Source organism: Antrostomus carolinensis, unplaced genomic scaffold (genome assembly GCF_000700745.2).
Source record: "Antrostomus carolinensis isolate BGI_N321 unplaced genomic scaffold, ASM70074v2 scaffold25878, whole genome shotgun sequence".
NCBI lineage: Eukaryota > Metazoa > Chordata > Aves > Caprimulgiformes > Caprimulgidae > Antrostomus > Antrostomus carolinensis.
Window position 1 is genome coordinate 32,912 of NW_010334043.1, and position 19,739 is coordinate 52,650.

The 19,739-nt window shown below is 39.0% G+C and overlaps 1 protein-coding gene across 1 annotated transcript in view; it reads left to right on the top strand.

Annotated features, from left to right (window-relative positions):
- The window catches only part of DAPK1 (death associated protein kinase 1), a 36,260-nt gene extending 17,681 nt beyond the window's left edge, over window positions 1-18,579 (top strand). The window contains exons 16-23 of the mRNA XM_029086521.1: window positions 3,328-3,405; window positions 5,954-6,176; window positions 8,690-8,878; window positions 10,664-10,861; window positions 13,160-13,298; window positions 14,621-14,741; window positions 16,282-16,470; window positions 17,105-18,579. Of these exons, the coding sequence (XP_028942354.1) occupies window positions 3,328-3,405; window positions 5,954-6,176; window positions 8,690-8,878; window positions 10,664-10,861; window positions 13,160-13,298; window positions 14,621-14,741; window positions 16,282-16,470; window positions 17,105-18,337 (2,370 nt within the window). The 3' untranslated portion in view covers window positions 18,338-18,579. The remainder of the gene's footprint in view (window positions 1-3,327; window positions 3,406-5,953; window positions 6,177-8,689; window positions 8,879-10,663; window positions 10,862-13,159; window positions 13,299-14,620; window positions 14,742-16,281; window positions 16,471-17,104) is intronic.
- Window positions 18,580-19,739: the final 1,160 nt, after the last annotated feature.

The following is a 19,739-nucleotide window of genomic DNA, read 5'->3' on the forward strand; positions in this document are numbered from 1 at the left end:
TTTTCTTTTTCTTCTATCAGAGTACCATTTTTGAAAAGTTAACTTTATCAGCACTGCTAAGTAACTGGGCTGCAGTATGATTTCCCTGCCTCCTCCCCGGGCTAAATCCCATTTTAGGAGTAGTTTGATTTTGAATTTGATTGCATGAATGTTGTTAAGTGACCTTAGAAAACCTTATACTCCTGGAGTATACGATCATTTCCAGTGTTTGAATATCCCCCCAAAAATTCTTTGTGCTCACATTCTAGCCAGCACCATATTCTTGGTTTCTCTTCACGGAAGTTTCTAAAATTATAACAAGTTTAAAATGGTCAGATTGCTTAAAAACTTTGAATGATGCTTGCAAATGGCAAGTTAAATTCAGGACCAGCTCTTGCAGGCATAGCTGTCTGATTTGCAACAAAGGAGCCAGTCAGCGATTGCAATGAAATATTACCACCAGCTGTGAATTATGCTTTAATGGATCCTCTAACCATGCCCTTTTCAGATGCCAGCTTTGCTTATGCATTGCTATGCCAGTGTATAGATGCCTTGTACTTTTCAAGAAGGCTTAAACAGGAAAATAACTTGGTTTTACACATTTGGTATTTTGCTTGTGTGTGTCCTTTTTTAATTATTCTTATGCTCTGCAGTTCATCCTGTAGTGTACATCCAGAGGGTTGAACCGCCTCATCTTGCTCAGAGTTTTGGACAAAAAGGGGAACTTTGTTAATTTATTTTTCATGGAAGCAAATGCTTTTTATACCTATTATCTCAATCAATAAATTGAGCTTCCAGGTCTGCATTTAAATTTTCAACAGACATGTGAACTGCACTGCTATCATTGTCAAAACATCTCAGAATGCTTTTTTGGGGGTAAATTTCACCTAGAGTTCTTTCTGCTGTACTTGGTGCTCACTGACAATGTTCTGGGGTATCCTTCACCACTCCACAGGCCTTTCTGCTTCTCTGGTTTACTGTGTGGTCTGACGAACCCCGACTTAAAAAATTATGCTTGTCAGGCATTTGCTAAGGCATTGCTCCGTAGGGGAAGGTGAACTAGAAGGTGGGTAAACAACAAGGCAAGCAGGGACATTGTCCTCACCAACAAGGGCCCAGTCCCACCATACCCAAGCAAGGCAAGCAGAGTAGGTCCAGTGATGGTAACCAGCTTCAACCAAGAGTCCAGGTGGCCAGACAAGTCCGTAACAACAGGGCAGGTCTGACATTAAGTGAAGGTCAGGAATTGGGCTTGGTGACCATGGTCAGCTAAGTGTCTTATGATCAGCAGACCAGTCCATAGTGAAGAGACATGTTTAAGGTTAAACCTCGAAGTCAGGGACCAGATTGTCCTGCTCCACTCTGCACTGGTGCGGCCTCACCTCAAGTACTGGGTGCAGTTTTGAGTGCCACAGGATAAAAAGGATCTAAAGCTACTGGAGAGTGTCCAGAGGCCACTAAATTGGTGAAGGGCTTAGAGGGGAAGACATATGAGGAGAGGCTGAAGTCACTTGGATTGTTCAGCCTGGAGAAGAGGAGACTGAGAGGAGATCTCATCGTGGTCTGTAACTTCCTCACAAGGGGAAGAGGAGGGGCAGGTCCTGATCTCTGCTCTCTGGTGACCAATGATAGGACCAGGGGAAATGGCAGGACGATGTGCCAGGGCAAGTTTAGGTTGGACATTAGGAAAAGGTTCTTCACCCAGAGGGTGGTGGATCACTGTAGTCATGGCACCAAGCCTGACAGTATTCAAAATGCATTTGGACAGCCTCAGACACATGGTCTGAATCTTGGGATTGTCCTGTGCTAGGGCAGGAGTTTGACTTGATGATCCTTGTGGGTCCCTTCCAACTCACAATTTTCTATGATTCTATACATGGCCACACACAGGATGTAGCTGTAGTGTTGCTCAAGTGAGGACCAAGGGCAAAAGCCTCAGCCTGAGAGCAACACCTGAGGAAAAGGTAGCACAAAAGCCTCTGATGGGACTTCTTTTTCAGGTCATCTTCCTTCGCAGCAGTCTGAACCAAGATGAGACAACTGTGTCAGACAGTTGGTCTTGAGCTTAGGAACCTGTTTAGGAAGTGGGGAGGGAGCTCTGGGTCATGCAATGCCATCCCAATGTTCCAAGTAGGCTTGCTCTGTGCACCTATTTGCATACACTTTTAGGCAATTTGAACCATTCCTGTTGCCATTTTTCCAGTTTCGGGACAGTCATCTCCATCCCATTATAACCATACTCGCTGATCAGGCTCTGGCTGAGCCATGACCTTGCCAAATACTCACCAGATGGTTATTTGCATTTAGGCCCCAGTAGCTGTATGTGAGCTGAACAGATGTATCACAGTACAGCTGTTTAGCCAGAACAAACAGCTTATTCTGTTTAACCAGCTTGAAGCTAGAAGAAACCCCCGTAGAGCAATGAGACACAGCAAGCAAGGGTGTCAGATTGTCCAAGCCATGCCAGGGCAGTTGTGGTGTACCCATCAAGAGGTGTGGGACCAGCTCTGATTGTCAGTGCTTGTGCAGGAATCTGTCACCGCATATGTGCTTAGTGCTGCAGTTTGCCAGGCCATCTCCCCTTATCTGAGAGAGTGAAAGAAGCAAAGTACTCATAAATTAGTTACCTGTTAACAAAATTTTAAACAACACAATAGTGTTAACATAGTTGGAAGAGTGAAAGTGGTGAACAGGTTTTTTTTCAGCATATTTGATATTAAACTGCTGACCTGTGAAACGTGGGGAATTAAATGGCAAGACCAGAATGCTGAAGGCAGCTTTGCTTCTCCTTTTAAATTTGCTGTTGCAGTTTAAACCACATCCCTTACAATGTTCTTGCTTTCTGGAAACCTCCAGTGACTGATATGTCATTGTCAATTCTTTATCCATTAGAAAACAAATTCACCTGCTATTGATTTGAGTGAATTTGCTGGTATGTCCCCTCTTTGTGATCTGTTTAAATTTTTAGATCTGCTCAATATGTAATAACTAGAAATCACTATCATCCTCTAATGGTTGAGAAGAGGAATTCAGGTGGGGAGTATTGGCATCACTTTTAGGCTCTGAATTCAACATACCTTGTTACGGTGGTATCCAGATGCCAGTTGGTGAAAGAAATGCCAGTGCTCTGCATTGTACCATATTTGTTTTGGCAATTTGAAAAAACAGGGTTTCTGGTGGGAGGTAATCGTTACTGGTTGTTGTTTGTTATTTTTTTCTTCTCCCTTCTCTTCATTTGTGTCTGACAGCAATTCTGTTACTGCCTTGAGCAACAGAGCTATGTTGCATGTGATTTTTTTACTGTGAGCAAAAGGAAGGAACTGCTGGTAATAATTTGTGTTTTAACAGGATGGGAAAACAGCAGAAGATCTCGCCAGAGCAGAGCAGCATGAACATGTAGCCAGTCTTCTTGCAAGACTTAAAAAGGTTGGGAACGCCTGAATTTTAGCTGTGGTTTTCATGGTTTAAAGATAGCAAGAAAAACTTGACCGTGGGAAATCATACAATAAGATATTCATCAAAGCCTTTCTAAAAAGCTGTTGCAAAAATCCTTGCTGGAATGGTGCCTTTTTCCCCCCACCCCCTTTTTTATGTGAAATTATGCCCTCAGTTACAGTACTATGTATATATTAACAAAAGTGACTAAGCTTGTCTGCACCACTCATCTGTCTCTGAGAATGCCTAGCAAAGCTTCCAAGGTGTTTAGAAGAAACTGGAAAATAAACTATTACGAATTAGCACATCCCACAGGAGGACTTACTTCCCCACCATCAACTTTTTAGTTAGATTAGGGTTATGATGTATGAGGGGTTTGTGCCCCTTCTGGAAACTCTTAATACCATATAGAGTAATTGCATAAGTTCTCAATGTCTTCTTTTAGTTCTGCAATTTCAGTATCTCCAGATCCCCTGACAACTAGAACGCAAAGCTGATCTGGGCTTGTTGTAAGGCAGTAAGTCTGACACGTCTGATATGCATTGATTATTCTGGATAGGCAGCATCATTCGTGCCATGAAGGTTCACAGACCACTTGCCTGGAGATTACAGGCAAGAGACAGACCAATTAAAACAGTCCTGTTTCAATTATGCTGATGGGTCTATGGAAAACTGAAGTAAATGACCATTTCAAAGCAGCAATAGAAGATAGTGTACCAGACATTACCAAGGTGGAAGTATAATGATATCCTTTAGTCCTGCCAGTAAAAGAATACTTGCTAGGACTGTAAAATATATTGGTGAAGATGTAAGAAAGTGCCAAAGTTCAGACTTCCTTTGGAATGGTAGCTTTTGTAAATGTTTAGCATAACAGGTTCTATTTTGTATATTTGTATCCCCGCACCAAATGCTTGCCTGTTTCTGCATGCAGGTGGATACATTTGTGGTTCAGGCATATGTAAATATAGAGCTAATACAAGTTGACCTAGAAGAAAAGGAAGAAGGTCAGATAAATCTCTTCTGAAAGATGTGTTAGTAGCTGTAACTCTTCTTGACAGCAGAGTATACTTACTTATGAAGGCCAGCCTATACATACGGGGAAAATGTATGATAATGTAGGATAAATGTAGCATACTTTCTAACAGAGAATCTGATAAATTAAAATTAATAAATTGCATCAAGACACTGAAAATACTCTAGTACTACTCAAAATTACAATATCATCTGTACAGAGCATACCTGACACTTGTTTTATTTTCAGTGCCTGAGGAGGGCTTTGTCCTTAACAGCACACTCACGAAGAGCCTGCTGTTACTCTTTCTTTTGCAGAGGATTCAGTATTAGCCATGAGGGGGTGCAGTATTTGCATTGTGACTAACTTATTTAATAAATGCCTGTTAGCAAGGAAGGAACTAAATTATATGTGCTACCATTTCTGTCAAATTTCCCAACTTAATTGCTGCACACTTGTGATTTTGGGGACCTTTAGTTGCTTGTTTAAGGACTCTTCTTTCATGTTAAACTCAGTACAACTGCAGAACAACTGAGCCTCTGTCTCAGCTCCACATGGGGGAATGAAGGAAGGGAAGATGAAGCTAGTTCCTTTGCCCTTCCACTTTTCTGCTGTCTCCCCGTTTCCTTTCTGTAGTGGGAGGTACTTGGTAGTTTTTTGTCCTGCACTGCATCCCCTTATTGAGTTTATTTTTCAAGCTCAGCTTGTGTGGAAAATAGAGCATTCCTGTCTGATTGCCTCTTGGTGGGCAAAGAGAAAAGACAGAGAGAATTAAGTAGGGAGGCAGATCTGTTGAGGCTTGGGAGTAAAGAGGGATACTAGTCTGGAGGATGTACACTTGCAGTAGAAGGGTAGAAAAAGGGAAGGTGAATAGTATGCGAGACATCTTTTAAGGTAAAGAAGAATAAGTGTGGGGGGAAAGGAAAGATAAGAGTGGTCTGGGGAAAACAGTGTTTACATTGCAAAGAACTGAAGTGGAAATAAACAGAGAACTGGGTGGGGGAGAGAGAAGAGGAGAATTCTCTGAAATACAAGAAGTACAGAAAAAGTTGATGTAAAGAACAGGGGACATGCACATCAAGTTTTCATATTGCTCTAGTAGTAGCTGTTACTGCAAAATTCTTCAATGCTGCATGTATGTTATATAAGATTATGGATACTGGTCATGCTGATGAGACTTACAAGTAAGGAAAATGAGTACTGAAAGAGGCTAGTTTTTTCTCCTTTGCCCTCTCCATCAGAGGTCAAAATGATCCCATACACTGATGTTGAGCATGAAGTCATGTGTGATTTTCATGAAGACTGAAGGTGGCTCTTGAGAGTAAGTGGTCAGACTTGCTTTGTCTACCGGTCTGCCTGCCCTTCTGCCAGTAAATGTTTGCTTCCATGATGAAGCAGATGGAGGAACTGATTCAAATGAACACCAGCCTGGCAATAAAATGTTATCTAAACCTTATACTTTGAGTTTGTTGGGAGGCAGAAGTTCCCTGACACATGTTCTGATTTCTTCTTTATGTCCAATTTTAGGATACGCACCGGGGGCTTTTTATCCAACAGCTGCGGCACACACAGAATCCACAGCCCCGTATCAAACTGAAGTTGTTTGGACACTCTGGCGCTGGGAAAACAACCCTCGTGGAGTCTCTCAAGTGTGGCCTGATACGAAGCTTTTTCCGAAGACGTAGGCCTAGGCTCTCCTCCACAAACTCAACCAGATTCCCCCCATCTCCTTTGTCTTCCAAACCTTCAGGTATTGCTTCGAAGCTGTGATGTTTGAACAGGAGAACTATCCTTTTAGTCTGTGTAGCTCCAAAGGGAGAGCTGTTGGCTCCACTGCAAAAGACAGGACAGGCTAAGCATGTAAGAAGGCAAAGCAAAGCAGAGAGGATATTGACTTCTCTGTGTTCAGGCTCATACATAAAGTAAGAGTCCAGTGAAGCAACGGGTGTGGAGGGTGTAGGAGTAGTTAAGGTTTTGTTTACTGTGCTGCATAAGTGAACTTGGGAGAGTGGAGGACAGGACTTGTCAACATTGGTGTTTACTTTTCACCAGAAGTCCTAGCCTACAAATGCTAGTGTCATGACCAGATTCCACCATCGTGGTTTATATTTTCGTGATTATATTTTGTCAGCCTTTTTGTTTGAGTAGCTTCAATAAACTCTGTGCAAAATTGAAACAGTTGCTGCATTTTTATGTGATCTCTAAGTAATAACAAGATTCAGAACAGCCTCTGATGCCTTGGAGTGCTTTTCCATAAAGTACAGAAGTGGATTAGCCCAGTTAGAGATATCTAAAATTGTCTCCAAACAAGATGAAAATTGAGGTTCCCTAAACTGAAGTAAATGCATGCAGATATTAGGAAAACTTTGCCAATGGAGCACCAGTTGGCCTATATGAAGAGAGAATAGCTGCAGGATCACAGAATCACAAAATGTTAGGGATTGGAAGGGTCCTTGAAAGATCATCTAGACCAATGCCCCTGCTAGAGCAGGAACACCTGTGTTGGAATTAGCTACATTTATGTTTCAACATGTACCCAGCTTTGGAAGAAGCCACAGTTGTGGCAGAGAGACTCTGGAAAGAGAAGTGAACTGTTTGTCCAGGTCCCTTTTCTGACACTGAGAGGCTGCAGAATGTATGCAAGCCAAGCAAGCACTTTGAGCTCAAGTTTAAACTGATGTTTAGAAGTAGTCTTACTGTGTAAGTTTTAGATGTGGTCAGGGTTGCCTCTTTATTTAAAAACCTTTGGATAATACTTGCACGTTTAGGTTTCATTCATTATTTTTAAGTAATGTTAGAACAGTGCTAGTAGTGTATTTCATCTCTGCTTTCTCTCTAGTCACCTGAGGAAGCTGTAAGGTACTCACAGAGTGGCTTAATAAGGTTAAATACCTGGCACAGAGATTGTTACTGCTTTTGTTGTTCACTTAACACAAGGAGCTCACATCTGTGGCAAGAGAATAAAGAAACTGATTAAATGAATCAAGCAGAAGTTCTTGATTTGTATCTTCATTTACTGTGTCATACAAGGTGACATCAGTCACTCAAGGAGTATCAGTTCCTGGAGGCAGTGCAGGAAGGTTTTGACTGAAGACTGATCTTTTTAATATTGGTTGGTACCAGAACCAGAGGATAGGTGTGATGCATTCACACCATCATAAAATCAGACAAGACTGCAAGTCACATTGGCAAATCATTATAGAAATAATTATGAATTTGAAGCATGCACTTGCAAATAGCTTACTTGGATTTAAAGCCAGAAAGTTGTGCAGTGCTCTGCCCACCTGAAAGTTGTGCAGTTCTATGCAAACAAAGCTACTCTGGCGCTGTTTTAACATTTGGATTTTTAGGTTTTGCTTGTTTCAGTATTTTCTTTTTTGATTAAAATCATTATGTAACATGTAAATAATGTTATGGATTGAGTGACATAATCAGATAAACATTTAAACCAGCACAGTATGGTCTGTGCTTGATCATGTGCGTAGGTTTGTTCAATTCAGTAAAAATAAGTGTGTGAATTCATCATGTATTTATTTACAAGAGCCTAAAGATTTAAATGCTGCACTAGAAGATCAAACATTAAAGTATAGTTTTACAGTTGACAGGTAGTTTCTTTCTATATTAAAACCCAAGTATTAAAATCCAGCATCTAGTGGAGGAAATAAATCTTTACTTTCTCCACTAGATGGTGCAAGTCAATCAAAAAGCTCTTTCATTTCTCATTTATTCTAAGGGAATCTGAATGAAGCACGAACTAAACAAATTGCTTATTCGGAAAATAATTTTGATTAAGGGCCTGTTTTTCTCCCCCACCTCCCCAGAAACAGTTGTTACACAGAGATATTTTCATCCTTATTTACAGGATTAACTATATGAGTATGTAGCATTTCCATGCCAATAAAAACAGCCCATGCTATAAATTGCAGCTCTTAGCTAAAAAAGCAATATATCTTTGCAACATAGAAGAACTTTAACTATTTAAACCTGTAATTCCCACATCATTCAGGTTTTTTTCTATCCTCACCCAGCGGTATATCTGCTAAAGGGCAATAATTGATGTATGGGATCATTCTAAGAGTTTCCTTTTCATCATTCAGAATAAGGAGGTAGTTGTTTATGCTTACAGCTTGGTAGTCATCTCCTTTCTTTGAAGAGCAGTTTGGGGTTTTTAAATCAGCTTTTATGCCTTGCATACTTATTTTGAAGTGATCTGGTTGTAATTTTCACATAGTTTGTAATCTCATTTTCTTTTCCCTGACCCAGTTTCAGTAAGCATTACGAATCTTTACCCTGGTTGTGAGAATGTCAGCGTGAGAAGCCGTAGCATGATGTTTGAGCCGGGCCTGACCAAAGGGGTATTAGAAGCTTTCGTTTCACCTGCTCATCACTCTCACTTCTCTGCTGACGACCAGTCCACCAAGGCCATTGACATTCAGAATGCCTGCTTGCATGGTAAGCAGAGCCCTGGGCTGGCATGCCTTAGTGCTGTGGGACAGTTAATGCCATGTTGCTTGTTTTTAAAAAGAAAAATGAAAGAAGAAAAAGCTCTGACTTGATATGGTAGTGACTGTGGTTGAGAACTAGTAGAGTTTGGTTTGTTTAAGCAGAAAGTAAATCTGCACGAAATCTCTACCTGTAATACCCATAATAATCACTTGTGTCAGATCCTTATACATAGAAATGTTTTGGAGGTTAATAAGTGAGACCGGAGGAAGGAGTGATTTGGTATAACAGGAATGAGCCTGCAGACCAGCTTCTAGTGTGAAGGCTTCTTCATGTATACTGCTTGTCATTTGGGGATTTTATCAGATTTAATGTGGTACCATAGACCAAAGTGTCCTCACCATGTAAGTAGTTCCCAGCCATACGAAGGACCTGCCATTCTTGCCTTGTGACAGGGCTGGAGCTCACCAAACATGGTGAGTGGAGCTTCAGATTTCTTTTTTTTTTTTTGAAAGGAAGCTAACTGGTCTGCAATTGAAACCCATTAACAGTAAAGAGGGGTCAGTCAGAGAAGTTGTCATAAGTACCTATATGGCTTTTGACTGTGAAGATCGTACAAATGGGGCGTATACACCACCAACCATACCTATTATTATATGGGTGGTAAGATCTCTCCTAGTAGGATATCTTTTTAATAAGGAAAATTTCTTGCATGCATCAGCAGTTGCAATTTTGAGGCTGAGTTAGGGCTAGTCAAGATTTATTTTGGAGAGAGAAACCGATTTATGAATGCAGTATATGTACACATACAGTGACAAAACATTTGTCGTAGATGCTGAAAAGTTTGGCATGTAGCTAAAACTGCTTCTTTGTCCAGGCTAATTTCCTCTTTCAGTGTAATTTGAAACCAAGTCAAATTCTGCAGTGAAACAGAGTTGTGCAGCGGGCTGTCAGAAGGGGTTTCTTTCCTTTCTCTGTGCTATCCTGATACAGAATGAAACTGTGGGCATGCATGAATTCTGAATAGCTGTACTCATAACAACAGATTTGAGATTTCTGCTTCTTTTCCTCTAGAAGTTTGAGGTGCATCTTAATCAGCATTTATTTAAAAAGAGATACTACAAGTGCATCAGACTTTACCTTAATTAGATGGTGAGTCTGGGAAGTGCCATAGATGCAACAGATTAAAACTTTTCTCACCTAAAGCCAAAGGAGATACCAAAAGAAGCACAGTGCTCTTGGGATCCTTAGGTCATTCTTCAGTCCTAACTTAACAATGTGATGTGAATAGTACAATTCTGTAAAGCAAAGTGGCTTCTTTGAGAATGTCCTTCAGCTGTTTTTCATACCAGCAGTGAAATCTTAAGAAGAAATATTAATTAAAATATTGAGCTTTTGGGGGTGATTAGGAAACAAATAGGAGCCATTACTCTTGGTTATCAAGGAAATTAAAAGATCCGTTGCTGTTGTGCAAAGCAAAGGCCAATTTAATGTGTAAGGCTGTGTGCGTTTAACACACAGGTGCTTCCATGTGGCATCCAACTGAATGTCCTAGAGAAGCGAATGTGAGAGAGGAACAAATCGTGAGGACACAACTTCTCAGCCTCTGAGATTGACTGAAACCCATTCCCTTTGTTCATTATTTCATTTGCAGTCTTGCTTTCTCACATGCGTACAGTTTATCTTTGTGAAAGTTTAAATCAGCTTAACTCTCTTGTTTGTCTTTCCATGGTAGAAAGATGATGCTTTGTGCTTACTGACAGAATGTGATCTCTTCATCTGTTTGTTTTTCAGGAGTTGGTGATTTCAGCATCTGGGAATTCTCTGGGAATCCTGTGTATTTCTGCTGTTACGATTATTTTGCTGCGAATGATCCCACTGCAATTCACCTAGTACTTTTTAGTCTTGAGGAGCCTTATGAAATCCAGTTAAACCAAGTGACCTTTTGGCTCAGTTTCCTGAAATCATTAGTCCCAGTTGAGGAGCCAATAGGTATGCTCTTCTGCCTGGTAATGAAATACTAGGGGACTATAAGATGAAGCTTCTTGTGTTTCTCTGCAACTTTGTACATCCTCCATGTTGAGTGCTGTCATGTGTCTTCCTCCCCATGTATTCAAACAAACTTTACACAAGGTTCCTTAAAGGGAATTTTATCTTGCAGAACAAGCCTGAAGAGTTGTACACACCACTTAGTCCAATTGAAAAGGATCATGAGGTGTAGTGCAGCCTCTGGTGGCACTGGGATTTACATCTGTAAATGGTAGATGAAGTTTTTATGTCAGATAAGCTGTGTGGAAAAGTGTTTCAGAGGGTTGGATGCATTTAAAACCACTTTCAGACGCATTGCTTAAATTCTACGTGTATGTAACCCAAATTAACAGTGTTTCCAGCATAAATTAGTCTCGTCAGCGAGAACAGGATGGAACATTGTGGAGTGGTGTTACCTCTCAGTACGTGCCATTTTAACATGTTTAGCTAGAGTAGCATTTGGACTTCAAATACGTTAACCTTTGGTGCATCAGGGTGTACAGAAACCAGTATTTCTGGTAAATTTCACTTATCATAGTCTCAGACTTTGCACAGGTTTTAATTAAGTGTACTTGTTTTATTATATTCAAGCTTTCTAACAAACGGAAAGTTACTTGCAGGCAAACAAAGTAGTTTAAATAACTTTTTTTTTTTTTTTCTTAAAAGAGCTGTTGGTCTAGGTATATATACCTTATAACTTGCTTATGTTTGTAGCTGACTGTGACAGTTTCATGGACGAACAAAGCTCTGACATGTCTTGGTTCTATGAACTGAAATATTATTCCAGACAGTGGATCTCACTCAACACTCACAGACATTTATAGTGCTGCTAGGGACTCACTAGAAAAGCATATCAAATTCTTACATAGTGCAAAAAGTATTTCCCCTCTCTTTTTGTTTTCTGCTCAATTCTGAATGCATTATCTGAGCCAGATAATAATGAGCCAAGGCAGACCTTCAGTTTTCAGTTCAAGTATCTGCATATCTTTCATTTTCCATTTTAGGTCAGATCGCAAGGTTAACAATATGAGCATTTGGATCTAACTGACATGAAATTACTTCTAGAAGTAAAAGCTCAGAAATTTGCAGAAAAGTATGAAAGCTGAAAATACAGTTAATTTGCAATTGCTGAAAGTTTTTCACAGCTCCTCAGTCAAGTTCTTGGTTTGACCAAGTTAGAACTTGAGTTAATTGTTTCTTCTTGCTGATCTAATTATCAGCATTATTTAAATACTTGCTTGAATCAATGTTTATTCTGATCATCTCAGTTTGAGTACCCATGCATTTTTGTACTATTACAGATATCTCCAGTAATACGTAGTAACTGATGTTAGCAGAAAACTTAAACTTTTGCAATTACTGTCCAGTTACTTTGTCCAAGTACTTCAGCTGTCAGAAAATAAAATTGCAATTAAAAAATGCTGACCTTGAAGCAATATGCAAAGATTTGGGAAGATGTAGCTTTTTATGAATGAATCAAGATTCTGTAGCTCTTAGTTGATGAAAACCAATGTGAGGATGTTTCTCCCCTGGGAAGTTTGGTCAGACAAAACCAGCAGGTTTGGATGTACTATCTTTTTTAAAAATAGTCTAGTGATGTCTCCTCTTTTCTGGAAGATCAGTTTTAGAAAAGACTGAAAACTGTGTGTTCTGTACTGTCACCTCATTCATGCCATTTGTATCTTTCTTTCTTTCTTTCTCATTCTTTTTCATGGTTTCTGCCAGGCTTTCCTACTTAACTCTCACCTAAGTGAGAGGTCATTGTTTGTGTAAGTACTGCAAAATAGCATTCATACCAACATATGAATGTTGTAGACTTTTTGTGTTCTACTTATAATCCTCTAGTCTGCATCTGTAGTATTAAAGACCGTCCAAATATTATAACAAGCCCTTTCAAGAAGCTGTTATTTTTAATTATTTCTCCTCCTACTATTATAGTTTGTAGTTATTAGATATATCATTAGTGTTATTGATCAATGTTTTTGTTAAAACAATAAATTCATATAATATCGATGTATCTGATGTTATTCAAATAGCCTAGCTATTCCAATTGCACATTATATAGGTAATCCTATAGGCAGATAACAGCCAAAGCACCAGTGGTGCGTAAGCACAGTCTGATTGTGCGTAGAGTTCATAAATCCACTGCCAAAGTGATTCATATGAAGAATGTAAAATGTATTGCTGCTTTCCCAGCTCAGTAAGACAGCTGTCTCCATAGGCATGTCTCATAGTGAGGGGGTGCTGTTGTTTCTCTTCTAGCATTTGCTGGAAAGCTGAAAAGTCCCCTGTGTGTTGTTCTGGTCGCCACACACGCTGACATAGTGAATCTTCCTCGGCCTGCTGGGGGAGAGTTTTGGTATGACAAAGACACATCGTTGCTGAAAGAAATCAGGAACAGGTAAGTGGAGACTGTGTTTATATGTAGTGTTTAAACATGTCAGTTGGAAAGAAAAAATACTAAAATGCATAGGAATATGTAAAAAGGGTTTTTTTTATGTGGCTTAAGCTGTATGATATTTTGAGTATATTCAGGAAGCTTATATTGTGCAAAAATTGAAAAGTTTACCAATATTGTAGTGAGTAAGCTGCCTAAAGTGATCTAAAATGAGCCAAATGGTGCAAAAATCAGTTGAGGCTCGGGAAGTCTTACCCTGTAAACCCCTCCAAAGGCCCATATCAGTCATCTGTCTGCCATCATGGTGCTCAGGTTTTGCACCAGTCTCAGAAAAGTGAGCAGTTCTCAGCGACAAACTGCGTGCAAAAGCGGAAGCTTTACAGGAGAGCCACCCTTTCCTCTGAATTGATTTAGGATGGGTAAGGAAAAAACTTAAACCAGGCCTAGAGGTACTCCATGCACAGATTGTGAAGAGCTGGACATTGTGGAGTCACACACCTAACAAGGTCGTCCAAGAGGTAGCTAGAAGTTAGGGAAGCTTCCAGCCTTCTTCAGCAAATGTTTGGAGAGCATGCTAGTTGTAGATGGAAATAGGGAATTTGTCACAAACATATGTTGTGTCATATGAAGTAACAAAAAATTTATATTCACAGTGAGCACATAAGTGGGTAACAGGTGGTAAGAGGAACCCGCCATACCTGTGAGGAGTCCAGACACTTGTCTGGACTGTACAAGAAACAGATGCAGGAATTCCTCCAGCACAGTAGTGGCAGGGCAGTATCTTAATCAATTGAAATAAACCAAGAGAAAACACCTGTGTGTAATCTTTGATGTTGGAATTCTTTTAAATGCAAATAATCCTAGAGCTAGGAAAACAAGTATGTGGATCTGAAAAGTCAAAAGGAAGTGAGAAAGAGAGCTGGTGTCAAAAGAAATGACAACTGAACTATTTAAAGTGAGACGAAAGAAAACAATAAATAAGAAGACCTTAAAAATAAATAATTCCTGCTATCCCTTCTCTAATAAAATGTTTGGTTTTGTAATTACAAGTCCTATGATGCAGTTGTAATTTTCTTACACAACTTCAGCCATATTCCTTAGGAAAGACAACAATTTAATGTCGATATCTCTGTTTATTTTAAAGAAAATTAGTGAACAGCTATACCATCTGTGATTTATAAAGTATCTTAGCATAATAAGTACTTAAACTTTTTTATCGTTCCTTGGAGAAAAATAACTCTTATGTGGTTTAAGTACAACTGGATTTCAAGAAGTAAAACTGGATTTGTGACTAAGTAAATAATTGCTCACTTTTTCTCTTTTAGATTTGGAAATGATCTGCAAATTTCAGACAAGTTGTTTGTCTTGGATGCTGGAGCATCTGGGTCTAAAGATATGAAGCTTCTCCGAAATCACTTGCAAGAAATAAGAAGCCAGATAATTTCTGTAAGTAATGTCTAATAGCCTGGGTTGGGCCAGCCAAAATGTGAAAATCTTGTGTAATGATCTACTGTAAATTTAGTACTTACATTATGAAACTTAAATGAGTGCTGTTTCAGTTTTTTAGCAGCATGCATGACAGACCTGATGATAAACAAACTCCTGACATCAAAGATTCAGTCATCATTTTCAAAATTGTAGGTGTTTTGTACAGGTCACCAAATTGATCTCTCTTGAAAGGAAATTATTTGAGATTTTCAGTTCAAAGTTTCATATTTTAAATTGACAGTGATTGGATTCCAGTGCTGACTTTTTTTTTTAATTTGTTTTTAATCTTTTTTTTAATCAGACTAGTATTACAGAGAAACAGAATGTATTTCAGGCAAATGTTTTTCATTAAAAAAACACCAAAGCACAACAATTTTCTCAACTGTTAGCAAGATAATTCCCAATACAGGTGTGTGGACTGAATATGCATTAACTTTTTACCACACTTTTTTACTGAAAAATATGTGCTTGGAGTTTTATATATATGTGTGGGTGTAGATATGTATATGTACATGTACATGTACATGTACATGTACATGTACATGTATATGTATATGTATATGTATATGTATATGTATATGTATATGTATGAGACTAAAGGGAAAGTAACCATGAATCTATAGACTTCCATAGAGAGAGTGACCAAGTCCAGTTGTTATGTAGCCTGTGCTAAATTGATTTAAATTTCTTCTTACCAAAGGCCCTCTTACTTCTATGACACACCAAAAATATTTTCTGAAGCTACTTCGGATTTGTATCTTCTAAAAAATTAGTTGCAAGTTGATGTATTACTGAGTTCATTGTGTAGGTTGAGGAAAATGTTTGATTTTATGCAAAATTCAGCCTATTTTACCTTCCCAATGGTCTCCTGATTTAATAAGCTTTTCTACTCTGACAAAGCTTTATCACAGCCATGGTCACTAGCTTGAAATTTGAAGGGCTTTGCTGCATAACAAGTGCATGCTGTGGCTTGAGAGTGTAGGATGAAGGCATCAGTGATGTCCAAGACAGTCAAGAGATAAAAGTACCATCTTTACTCCTTATCTGGTACTCTGCTGTCTAACCTGTTGAAGTAAATTGATCCTGTACAGATATTGATGAGAACAGATTTTAATTAAATGTTGACAATTTCTGAAATAAAGATTGACTTTTAGAAGCATAAAGGCAACTGATAGGTTTTGAAGTCACTGTTTCAGGTGGTCAGCACACTTGACAAGGCAGGACTATATAAACCAAACTTTGTAATCATGGTGATATTTGTAAAGTTTGCTTATTTCAGCAAAAAAGTTGTTTCTGGAATTCACTCTATTATTAAGAAAAGTTAGATCTTACAGCAAGTGAATGCCAGATGGAAGAGTAAGGGTCCATCACAGGTGGAACTCTGTAGATGTGAATATACATCATGAATGCATTATATAACCTCCGTTTAAAAAAGAAAGAGTACTGTATTTCTCAGCAGAGTAAAATTACAAGTGGATGTTTTCTGTGCTTTTGTAAGACTTGCCTACCTATGACTCATCTGTGTGAAAAAATAATCTCTACACTGCCTTCATGGAGAAAAATGAATGGACCCAACCAGCTGATGTCCTTGCAGCAGTTTGTATACGATGTACAGGAACAGCTCAATCCCTTAGCAAGCGAAGATGACCTACGGCATATCGCACAGCAGTTGCATAGCATAGGAGAGGTAAGTGTTTTTATCTAAATTGCATATCTTTATTAGCAAGGTACTGCTCTTGTAGAATATTGCTTAATGGGATTTAAGGAAATTTCTATAGGTTTTTTTTTTTCTCATTCCTCTTAGGTTCTCTCAGTCCTCTTAAGTTCTGAGAAGTAGAGACTGCTAATGGTGTTTTTTGTTATCATTATTTTCTTGTGGCTTCTATTTCATTCAACATTATTCTTTGAGACAGGAAGAATTACAGTTTATTGCTATGGTTGTAAGAATATAAAATACCCAGAAAGGATAAGTATGCTGTCATCTTAAATGAGGTAGTGCTGAATGTGTTCACTGCATATGAGAAATTTATGTGTGTCCATTAGAAATTGCATCGTAGGAGAACACCTTTGCATTAATAGTTTACAGGGCATGGCTAGGCGTCACTGCTGTTGGGTTCTAATGGCTTTTCATGAGTGGAAATCAAGAACAAGACCTGCTCTTTGTTCTGAATACTTGCAAGAAATTAAAATGCACTGTTTGTTTTTCTCCTGTCAGCAGTGTTAATTAAATTATTAGGTCAGTAAGTTAGGAAAGAGAGAACGTGGGGTTATCACCTTGTACATCACGAGATGTAAATAGTAACTTTCATATTTATAAACAGATTAACATTATGCAAAGTGAAACCGTGCAAGATGTTGTGCTTCTGGATCCCCGCTGGCTCTGTTCAAATGTCCTTGGAAAAATCCTGTCAGTGGAGAACCCAAAAGCCCTCCATCATTATAGAGGTCGGTACACTATGGAGGACATCCAGCGTCTGGTGACAGATAGTGATGTGGAAGAACTGATACAGGTTTTGGATGCAATGGATATTTGTGCAAGGGACCTTAGCAGTGGAGCAATGGTGGATATTCCTGCTCTCATAAAGACTGACAATCTCCACAGGTCTTGGACAGATGAGGAGGATGAGGTGCTGATTTATGGTGGTGTTAGAATCGTTCCTGTGGAACATCTTACCCCATTTCCTTGTGGAATTTTTCATAAAGTTCAGGTGAATCTCTGCAGGTGGATTCATCAGCAAAGCACAGAGGGAGATGCTGATATACGTCTGTGGGTAAACGGATCAAAGATTATGAATCGTGGAGCTGAGCTTTTAGTGCTGCTAGTCAACCATGGTCAGGGTATAGAGGTTCAAGTTAGAGGACTGGAAACAGAGAAGATCAAGTGCTGTTTACTCCTGGATTCTGTATGCAGCACCATTGATAACTTAATAGCCACAACCTTACCAGGCCTTCTGACTGGGAAGTACTACCTTAGTCCTCAGCAGCTGAGGGAACATCATGAACCAGTAATGGTCTACCAGCCTAGAGACTTTTTCCGTGCACAGAGTCAAAAGGAGACATCACTAACTAACACTATGGGGGGATATAAAGAGAGCTTTAGCAGTATACTGTGTTTTGGGTGTCTTGATGTCTACTCACAGGGAAGCCTAGGAATGGATATTCATGTTTCTGATTTGAATCTACTTACCAGGAGAAAACTAAGTCGACTTTTGGATCCACCTGACCCTCTGGGCAAGGATTGGTGCCTTCTGGCCATGAACCTGGGCCTCCCTGATCTTGTTGCAAAGTACAATACAAATAATGGAACACAAAATGACTTTCTCTCAAGCCCAGTCCATGCCCTTCTGCAGGAGTGGAGTAATGCTCCTGAGAGCACTGTAGGTATCCTGATGTCTAAGCTGAGGGAATTAGGTCGCAGAGATGCAGCAGACTTTTTACTGAAGGCATCTTCTGTATTCAAAATAAATTTAGATGCTAATGGTCAAGAGGCTTATGCTTCCAGTTGCAACAGTGGCACATCTTACAACTCAATCAGCTCTGTAGTGTCACGGTAAAAGCAGGTGTTTTGCATGGACATATTTTCAAACTGCAGAAAGGATAAAAGATACAGTACAAGAGTTACCACACGTTTTCATTTATGAGGTTTTACATCGAAGGATCTTTATCCTTATCCAGCACCACCTTTTTGTGCATAAACTTTCTACTTCTAACTGTGAATTGTTGCTCTTTGTCTATTAAAAAGGCTGGTGTACTTCTGGTGTTTTAAAATTATTCCTGATACATAATGTGCTGCTTAATACTGCCATTTTAACTGGAAAGTCTTAACTTTTGGATTACATACTGCAACTGTTTTATAAAATGTTTTTATTCTCCCTGTAAAAGGTAGGGGGGCAGGAATAGCACATATTACATGAAATGAATATTACATGAAATGTAATATGTGCTATTCATGAAATGTGTTATTTCTTACACCTATTTTTTTTTCTTTTCATCTGTCCTCTGCTTAACATTTTCTTATATTTGTAAGGAGAGAAATCCACCATTTGTGGTCAGTCTAATAGATTTTAAAACCACATTGTTTATAGCTGAAAAAGCGAGTGCCTTTTGCAGAAGGGAGGGTGCAGTTGATTTGAATGACCCTGCTGGAGTTACAAGAACATGCTACCTCTGTTTCACTTAAATTGTCTGCATGCTTATCATTGCAAGTGGTGCTTGCCTTTTAATTTTTCCTGCACTTCTAAGACATTGGTGATGACTCACGCAGAGCATTCTTGTGCCAGTACTATGGGTATAGACGTGTGATACCTAATCAGCTTCGATTACAGTCAAATCATAATGTGAAAATCTCTTAAACTTGCCAATTATCATGCTTCATTATTTCCATGCACCTCAGGTAAAAGTTCGTATTGTTATAGAGTTCAAAACACACAAGTGTTTGATACTACAGAATAATATTGTATAGCTGTCAGTTGTAATTTGTGTTTAACAAAGGTTTTCTACCATTAGATATCCTGCATTACTTACTTCCTGTACTTGAAAACTTTGATGGGGATAAAAACAAAAAGGAAGAAAGGTTTCTTGCAGTGATAACTTTAAAATTGCTATGAGGGAATATGACCCATTCTCTGTTCTAAAAAGCATGTAACTTTAATGGTGCGATGTGTGTTTGTTTATATATATTGTATGTACATATATTAATACTATTTTTTCCTTAATCTTCCAATGTAGTAAAATTTTAAAGGATTTTTCTACAAATAAACTGTTGCTTGTTGCATCCTTGTCATTAATATTCTGTAGCTGGAAGGGAAGGAAACTTCTCTTTTCCTTACAGTCGCAATCCTGGGGGGGGAATGCCTGGCTTCTGCAGTTCTGGGAACCTCCTGTTTCACTTCAGGGTAGATTTCTTAGTAAGCTGGAGGAATATTTGTTTACTGCAGAGGTGGTCCCTCTGCAGCA